The sequence below is a fragment of the Labrus mixtus genome, chromosome 5 (assembly GCF_963584025.1).
Source record: "Labrus mixtus chromosome 5, fLabMix1.1, whole genome shotgun sequence".
NCBI lineage: Eukaryota > Metazoa > Chordata > Actinopteri > Labriformes > Labridae > Labrus > Labrus mixtus.
This window is the reverse complement of record NC_083616.1, coordinates 10347993-10357633: the sequence shown is the minus strand read 5'-3', so window position 1 is coordinate 10357633 and position 9641 is coordinate 10347993. Positions and strand designations below refer to the sequence as shown.

Below are 9641 nucleotides of genomic sequence, written 5' to 3'. Positions count from 1 at the left end.
TGTATTGAAAGGATCTCAACATCAATGTATTAAAAAATCCTTCAAGCTGTGAAAGACTGTAAATCAGCCATGACATGATTGTAATGGGGAAGAGGATTAAGGGTCTGTTTTGACAGACCTTTCAGGTGTCTGTGTCAGGTTGGACTAACTTGGTTTTTTTTGTGGCTCAGGGGCTCTGCTGTCTAGACTGATCCTGTGCTCAAACTCAGACTCAGACTCTTTATGTTATTAACTGTACAGTTTGAGCCTTAATCCTCTGGACAGTTACTCGTCACAAAGCTGTCAACGTGGAGCTTTAAAGTCTGTTCTCATAGAAAAACACACCTGTGTGCTAATGTTCATTTTCTAAAGAGGATAAATGTGTTTGTTACATCCCATAACGACAGATTTTGTAAAAACAAAGGAAGTACAAACAGTGCCCTGCAAATATTACAGCTGATAAAACCTATACTGGAGCTAGAATTAGGGGATAAGGAGCATGCATTGCAACACAAGGTGTCAAGAGAGTCATTAGCTATACCTGGAACTGCAACTTTCAAGTTGATCTATATTCAAAGCATCACTTTGCATTAAAGGAGAGCTGGAAGGCATATAGAGCTGAACCAATCTGTTGTTTTATGTTAAGCATCATATTCATATTCCACAGTGGATTTGAGATGCAGGTGGATTTTCTTCGTTTAGTCTCTGGCAGTAAGTGTATAAGACTACATCAGAGAGGAAGTCTATTTGTATATTTAAAAGAGTAGTAATTCCAGGTTTAATTTATTATCATGCATGGATATGATTTCATTATGTGTTATCGTTTTCGAGAAATTAAAACTGTTTCTGTTGAATGATTAACTCTCAGGTGGTGTGTGTTTGATTTAATCAAAACTGACTGACAGCCTAAACATGCAACCCCCCATGCAAAGGTGCTGAACTCTGATTGGTGCGTGGCGATACGTGACATCACCTTTTTCACTTTTAGATCCGCCTTCAGCAACCCGAAATAAAGTTATGTTGTTCCAACTCTGGTCAGTATTTATGTATAAACCCCCATGGCTAATTGCTAAAGCAAACATACAATGTACCACACACACTCTTGCCCACCTACCGAACCACCCACATGCACTCACACAAACACTTAACACAGACCCACTCACACATAGGAACAACTGCAGCCACACTTCATCATCCTTAACTTCCTCTGATGAGGAAAGTGTTTGGGTCTACAGTCTGTGTTTGAGCTCCACATTCAGAGGTACAACAAACAGGCAGGGAGAGGGACACTGATCTGTCACACATCAGTTTCAGGTGAAAGTAGGTGGAGCCACACACCCCCACCCCCTGCTCTGTGTTAAACCAACTAATGGAAGGATTGTATGGAGAGAGACTTTTACTAACTGCATGTTGTGTGATACATTTTCCTGACCTAATGCCGTTCGTCTTAAGTGTGATTATGGGTCTGATTGTGAGTGTGTGTGTGTGTGTGTGTGTGTGTGTGTGTGTGTGTGTGTGTGTGTGTGTGTGTGTGTGTGTGTGTGTGTGTGTTACCGTCTGGCAACAGGTGGATGAATGCTACAGAGAAAGTAGTGTTGACAACCAGTGGAATGTGTCAGATCTCTGTTTACGTGACTGTAAGGACACACACACACACACACACACACACACACACACACACACACACACGAACCCAGGACAGGGTGCATTTGTTGCCGCCTGGGTGGGATGAACAGCAGGGACATCTGAGGGGAAGCGAGCAGTTGTGTTGTGGTTCGGATGCACCATTTGGGTGTGGCAGCTCACACTGAGGACGGAGCGCACGCTTCTGTGACACCTGTGTGCTGCTTTAAGGTGTTTCTCTCAGAGTTCAGAGTGAGGATGCTGAGCGATGCTGCTATAAGAGTTATTAAAGGACAAGCCTGGTGAAATTCTACATCTTTTATTATCAACCAATGAGGTAGCTCAGCTGGTGTCCCATCTACAGAGACTTTACTCCTTGTCTCAGTCATCGCAGGTTTGACTCCCAATCCTGACGCTGTTTGTGACATGTCATCCCCAACTCTCTCTTAAATCATTTCCTGTCTCTCTCTAGCTTATCAATCAAATGCCAAAAGCCCCAAAAATTAACTTTAAAAAAGTTCCTCAAAGGAGCTCTAAGCACTATCACACAAGAGGGTGAGGGACGTTGTACTGAATCACAGGAGCAGCATCACAGTGAATCATCACTGTTTATGTCGTAGACATATCTGGAAGGGTGAATTTTGCCTTGCTTATGGTCTGACCACACAGTCACTTCTCAAGTTGGTAATTGGACTGTGAACAATGCGGTGCATGGAAATAGAGGGTCTTGGCTAGAAGTTATTTAATGCAAAATGCTGGCAACAATGCCCTAATAGTTGCCCGTTATTTTTTAATTATGATGGATGGGTTCTGGGATTGAGTATTGAGAGACTGATGTATGCATCATTAGCTTTCTGCATGGTTTAAATCATTGATAGAAAATATATGTGGGTGAGTTAGCCGGACATGGACTCTCTGTTGATCCTTTAAGATGGAAGGTTTCATTTATTATTAGACGATGATCATATCAGGACAGTGAAATCGTGGTGGGCGATATAACGATCTTAGATCGTCAAGGATTTTAACTTGCTGACGATCTGCCAAAGCAGAGAGATCGTAGAACCGGGCTAATGTGTTTATTTTATCATGCTGCAGTTTATGCTCCGACACAGACGCGTCTCCCCCTCTTTTGCTCTGCAGCGGTGAAAACGAAACTTAAAAGTAAAGTCCGCAAAAACAACTTCATCTCGGTTATATGCAACTGTTCTGATATTTTTCCAAACCGACACGCTGTGAGCAACAGTAAACTTATCTGCATAGTGTGCACAGTTAAGTTTAGCCTACATCTCAGATAGAGACACAGAGAGACGTCATCAGTCAGAGACAGACAGGGCGGAGCTCAGACAGTCAGTGCAGTAAGCGCAGTTTTTGTGCATTTAAAAACATTATACAGGTAAATAAGTTTGGTTGAACTAGTCAGTAACTTACAAATTCGTCTAAAGAACAGTATGAAAGAAATCGTGATCGTGATTTTGCCAAAAAAAAATCGTGATATGATATTTTTCCCATATCGCCCACCTCTCCAGTGAAACAAACACAAAGCTCAAAAAAGCTGCTTAAACTGTTTATTTCCCTTCTAGAATAATCAGTGCACTAAATTGAAGGGGTAGTTTGTAGTATTATTTCATGTTAGCATGGAAACAGCTGCAGGGTTTAATAATTAGTGGCAGCTGTTGATCATTACAACCAACAGCCATGGACATCATTGTGAAGGTTCATGCTTTACTGCTCTCCTCATGACAAATAATAAAAAAATAATAAAAAAAAGCACTTTTTATGAAAGGTGAGTGGGTTAACATGGTTGAACTCTCTCTAATAATACTCTGGGCAGACAGTAAAGCCCACACCCAAACATCCCATACAGACAAACAGGTCACACACATGGGCCACACACGAGCACTGGCAACATTTATGATCATTTGGACACACAACTGTTGTTTTGTGTCCCCCGTGTTCCCCCATGCTTTGCTCAGCTGGTATTCTGGGTGAGTTAGCCGGACATGGACTCTCTGTCTAACAGCATCGGACAAGCTGTCAGGCCGGCTCATCACAATAACAACAACAAGTGCGAGCAGTGTGGCGTGCATGATTGACTCCACCCTGAACCCACTGTCTTATTGTTGCACTCATATCTCCTGTTTGTAGATGGACACTCGATGCTTTTGTTACCGCCCTCTAATGGTTTAACGATCCTTTAAAAGCCTGTTATGTGTGTTTCAGATTCAATTAAATCTGCACCAAAAAGCACCAAGTCATAACAAAGGATATCTCGGTACACTTTGCCAAAAGAGCAGGTGTAGAGAATACTATTTGTTATTTAAGAGGGACCAAATATAAATCCACCACAAGTAAACATGGGCAACATTTGGTTACAGCGGCCTAGCCCGGAAGAAACCTGGTGCAGAACCAGACTCATGGTAAACAGCCTCTTGCTTCAACTGTGTAGGCCAGATAAAACATATCCATAGCTCAGTGGTAATAAATAGTAGCACTATGAGCAATATTTAGAGATTTAGGTGGTTATAAAAACTAATTGAAAATAAGACAGATTTCTCAAATGACCTCCATAAGAAAAAACAAAAAAAACAAGGATACGTTTGACTGCTGCAGATGAGGATGAGAATGAACTGTGTGGAGTTAAACAGCCTTTGTGTACATTTTCAACAGCAAAGATTCAGTGAGTTATACATTTGACTGCTCTAAGGAAGTAGGGTGACATTTCTGTGTGTGTGTATACACACTTTTCTATCATGTAAATTACGGAATCAGGAAATCGAAGAGGCTTTTAGCAATATCCCATGAGAGGGAGTGTTGTACTGCATATAAGAAGCGCTGTGATACGTTCATAGGCAGAGAGCTGAAGAAAATGCCATGCCATGTTTATCAAGTAGGAGCCACTCAGAAGGAAGGGCCATCCTAGAAGACTATTTATGCAGAGTTCCCGCCAACAGGGAGGAGGTACACTTACACAAGGAGGGCCAAATCAAACTGATATCTGAGGTCATTTGTTCTACCTGCTGATGGGGTCTTAAACAAACTGTAGGCATTCTTGCCATTACAAATATACCATGGATATTTTGGACTTAAAATGTCATACCTCACTGTATGTCTATCATGATTACATGCATGGGAATTATCTAAATGTTTTTTATAACACATGTATATATTCATGTCTTTCTGTTTTGTAATGATGTGTAATGCTTGTGTGGACTTGTGTGCAAACCAAATGACCCTTTAGGGACAACAGAGATTTAAACATGTACATATAGGCTACATTTCACTGCTCTATTGCTACTTTGTGTACAACAGTTTCATAGAGCAGCTACTTTATGTTATGCTAATGTATCCGTATGACTTAATAAGTCTCTCTTTGTTGGCCTGTGTGATATTGAGGTACACGATTGATCGGTCAAAGAGCCTCTGCTGTAATGTTTATTACAGGTAACAGAAGTCAGAACATCACATGGAGTGATACACAAAGTGAAAAGTCCCAGTAACGTTGTACTGTATATCAGAAACTCATGGAATGCCTCTTGTCCAATCAGATTACTCTGTCAGGACTAACTGTTGTATAAATGAACTTTGGACACTCGTAAGACCATAAAAGTCTCCACGAATAAATCCTTCAAACTCAACCATATGAAGACTAACAGTAATGCTCATTCTGTCTGTGCGTGATGAACAAGGTGAGGCCCTCACATACATCACACTGTACCGTCCTGTGATCTTTTTCCAGCTCCGGCGTTGTCAAATCTGCTCCATTTTGCCAGGGTGGGCAATAAGTAACACATGATCTCTCGCACACAAAGACAAGATGAATCATGTGGCTTCACATTCTTACCGTTCCCCATATGTTTCACTTTAAAATATGATGCAAAGCAAACTTGAGCATGTGCGATTTCCCTTCCCTCACCTCATCCACAGATTCTCTTATTACTGATTTTCCGGGCCAGCTCCTCTGCTCAGAGCATCTGCACTTAGACCCAGTACCCCCCCCCCCCCTCTCTCTCTTTTGGCCCCGCCCTGCACCTCAACCACCGCTCTAACTGCGATCTCTTGTCAGAAGGGACAACTATTGACTTGTTCGCTGGCCCAACTTCTGCCAGGATTAGAGACCCACCACTTCCCCCCGCCGCTGCCACCGCCACCATCTCTAAACGGCCATTATGTCCAACAGAGCTCATTACTGTCAAATCAAAGGATCCCTCAGAAGAGTCACTCAATGGTAATGACCCTATTATTCAGTGAACATCAGGGCATGGGTTGGTTTTACCTCCTGTGGATAGATGGTTCTGAATAAATGCTTACAGTCTTCTTATGATGGTAAATAACATTGTTTCCCATCGTCGTGTGTAAGTCAAGGTGCCTTCTTCTTCAATCAGTTATTTTCTATGTTTCTAAGTTATTTCAAGGTTAGACCATTCTCTTTTCCTACTATTTACACAGACCCCAACACTTCTCTAAATGAGGAAGTACTTGGCAACATTTGACCAGTGAAACCTTAAGCAGAACCAGATTTATACGTGGACAGCCATCTGCCGCAAATAGCTAGGTCAATTAAAATATACACACTGTATTTTGTAACCCACAGGACCGTTTCTTCACATATTTAAAGAACCACACCTGATGGAAATCACAACCAGGTATTGAATACACACTTTCAGGATGACGGTTGACTTTGCATAATCTGGTTACAGTCTGGATACTGACTGTGAATCAATAGAGATTAGAGATCTATTAGTCTGAAGGTGTAAACCAAATGCAACACATTCATAACAAAGCTTCAACCCCCAGGAGATACTTAACACTGAGATAACAGGACGGTGTAATGAAACTGATGTGAAACTGCCGGTTTAATGGAAAGATCTAGAGTTCAAAAGATCCTTTTATGTTAGTCTTTTCTCTCCTTTTCCCTTTAAAAAGACTTTTTCAAAGCCATTAGCCAAACTTTCACACACACTCTCAATGACGCTAAGAGATCCGGTTCATAGATCACATCTTTAATACAGTAGTTAGTTACAGTGATGTCAAAAAATAAAACATATATGCATCAAATCAGAACATTTATTTACAGTTTCTTTGTCCCCTTTAGTGCAGTGACTTCACTGCGAAACCCGCCCCGACCCTCCACCCCACCCCACCCCACCCGCCCTGTTCCTGCTCCCCAACAACATTTGTCAACTGCCATCTGCCTGTCTGCCCCCCGTCTCCTCTCCACCAACTATATAATTAAGCTGCAACACCTTTTCTCCCCTTACATCCCCCCCTCCCTCCTGCAGCCCAGACTTCTACCTTCACAAACAACAAGCTTTTAAAAAGGACACTGCATCTGATCTGTCGGATTTCCCTGCTCACATATTTTTTTTTTATTCAACAAGTGCTTCTAAAACAAAACAGCAATAAATCTGAACAAGAAAAAAAATGCTATGGTATGAAAATACTGTACAGCTTTATGTTTCTTCCAGTGTAAACAGATTTGCATGTAAATTGTGTCACAATTCCCGACATCAGTGTGTGCTATTGTGGTAGAAATGAGAAGGTTTGCAGAGCAGGACGAACAAAAATAAACTTTTTTTTCTCTGAGAATTTGAGGAATGAAGTATAGCTAAAGAGCTCAGCCGGCTGGCTCCAGCTTCAAGTCCAGAAAACACAACAGAGCGTCCATCTCTTCATGGATTTCATGACTGTGAGCAGTGACAAGTTCATCATCTCTTCTTACCAGCTTTTAAAGACGGACACTTTAAGTCTTTTTTTTTATTTTTTTACAAGTGTTCCAGTGGTTGGGGCTAAGACTGGCCTGCAGTACTGCTCCACCTTTCCCTTTGACTCTCTACACCTTTGTGGCCAGAGACTGAATCTCCGACTTCTGAGTCTGGGCGCTGAGCGTGGATGACATGGAACTCATCTGGCCGTGCATTGCCTTTTTCAGGTTGAGCAGGCACAGGCACTGGGAACGGAAGCGCAGGTCAAAGAAGGCGTACAGGAACGGGTTGAGGCAGCTGTTGACGTAGGCAAGGCAGGTGGCATAGGGGTGAGCCAGCAGCAGGAAACGCAGGAAACCGCAGGAGCTCGGGGCCAGGTTCAGGTAGGAGAGGGCGTCCATGCTCTTTAGCACGTGGAAGGGAGTCCAGCAGATTGCAAACACCACCACCAGTGTTGTGATGATCTTCAATAGGCGCTTCTTCTTCTGGTCCTCTTTGCGCAGGTTGTTGAAGTGGCGCGTGACTGTGCAGCCGATGAAGCAGTAGAAGATGGTCATGGCCAAGAAAGGCAGGAGGAAGCCCAAGGCAGAGGAGGAGAGGCTGAGCCCGGCAATCCAGAGGTACTCGTGCCTCTGGTTCATAGTGACCAGGCTGAAGTCCATGGCGCAGGTAGTGCGGTTGCTGTTTAGGTCATTCACGGTGGTGCGAAAGAGCAGCGTGGGCACCGCCAAGACGCCGGAGAGGAACCATATAGCGCCCAAGGAGGCCAGCATGGTGCCGCGTGAGCGCAGACGGGTGCTGGACAGAGAGTGCACGATTGCCAGGTACCGGTCAAAGCTGAGGCAGGTGAGGCAAAAGACGCTGGCATACATGTTGACCAGAACGACATAGCTGCTGATCTTACACAGAGCCACTCCAAAGGGCCAGTGGTAGCCCAGTGCCGTGTACACTGCCCACAGAGGTAAGGTCACGACGAAGGTGAGGTCAGCCAGGGCCAGGTTGCCTATGTAGACATCAGCAGCCCGGCGTTTCGATTTGGATCTCCAGACAGTGAAGATGACCACGCCGTTACCCGACAGGCCCAGGATGAAGATGAGCATGTAGAGGACCGGGATGAGGGAGTAAGAAGGCTCCCACTCTGAAAAGTCACAGGCAGTCTCATTGTCGTCATAGTAGTCGTAGTTATCAACATATTCCCCAGTAGTGGTCTCCATGGTGCAAAAGATCTTGAACAAATCCTTTAGATAAAGTCCTGTACAGATCCAAAGCTCCTGAGGTGGAAGTTGGAGGATCGTTGCTCTGCTTGGTTCACAGCTGTTGGGAATGTGACGAGAGGTCTGACTGTGTGAGAGAGTGACTGATTGTTGGAGCAGTCCGCCTTTTTAAACTCGCCCCTCTACAACCCCCCCCCCCCCCCCCCCTGCTTCCCTCCCAGGACGACCCCCCTCTCAGCCTCCTCCCTCTTCTCCTCTCTCTCACCTCTTCAAGAGAGCCCATCCCTCTGCCCGGAGGAAGAGGAGCCCCCTTAGACAGGTCAAAGTCTTATAACAAATCTAAAAGTTTGAACACATAAACTTTCAAAAAATTTCAGGAAAATTCATTAAAGAAGAAAAACATTAAACTGTGGAAAAGTCTTACTTAAAAATCTTACTTAGAACTTGAATCCCTTAAAAAAACAATGTAACTAATAGACTTGCATTTAAATTATATTTTGATATCCTTTAATCCATCATAATATTTTTGCCAGCATCTGTTTTTTTTTTTTTTTTTAATCTCTGGGTGTTGATGTCAGCTTGCATGAATTAAAACTCAATTTATTTAGATAGTTTTTCTTTGTTGTTGTACTGTTGCTTTATGGAAAACGTTTGTAAATTTTATCAATAGAGCAGTGCGATGCAAATCAATATTCTAGTTAATATAATTAATCTGTGAATCAATCATTTCATCAGTGAATCCGTTTTTTCAAGTTTATTGTTCTAGCTCTAATACCATTGTACAACCACTACCACGACTATGCCAACAATTCTACTTCTAGGCTACTTGTAAAACTACCAATAAAAGTTACAACACTGTATTTGAGCAGTGTATTGATTACTATGAGTCCATTAATGACGTGAATAAACGTCCTCATGTAATCAGATACAGACCCGTCTGAGCCTCACTCTCCTTTTCTCCTCTCAAATCTTCTTCTATAATCGGCATAAAAACTTCTTTTTTTAATGTCGAGTAAAACAAGTGTATTTGTGCTCGTGCTTCTGTTGAACAGGTCCGGACACATTTCACCTTCATCCATTTAAATAACAATCACATTTAAACGGCTGTTAAACCTGCAAACTG

The 9641-nt window shown here is 42.9% G+C and overlaps 1 protein-coding gene across 1 annotated transcript; it reads right to left on the bottom strand.

Annotated features, from left to right (window-relative positions):
* Nucleotides 1–6939: 6939 nt before the first annotated feature.
* aplnra (apelin receptor a) lies at nucleotides 6940–8670 on the bottom strand. The gene has a single exon (XM_061037712.1). The coding sequence runs from the start codon at nucleotides 8516–8518 to the stop codon at nucleotides 7433–7435; it is 1086 nt and encodes a 361-aa protein (XP_060893695.1). The 5' UTR covers nucleotides 8519–8670; the 3' UTR covers nucleotides 6940–7432.
* Between the last annotated feature and the right edge of the window lie 971 nt (nucleotides 8671–9641).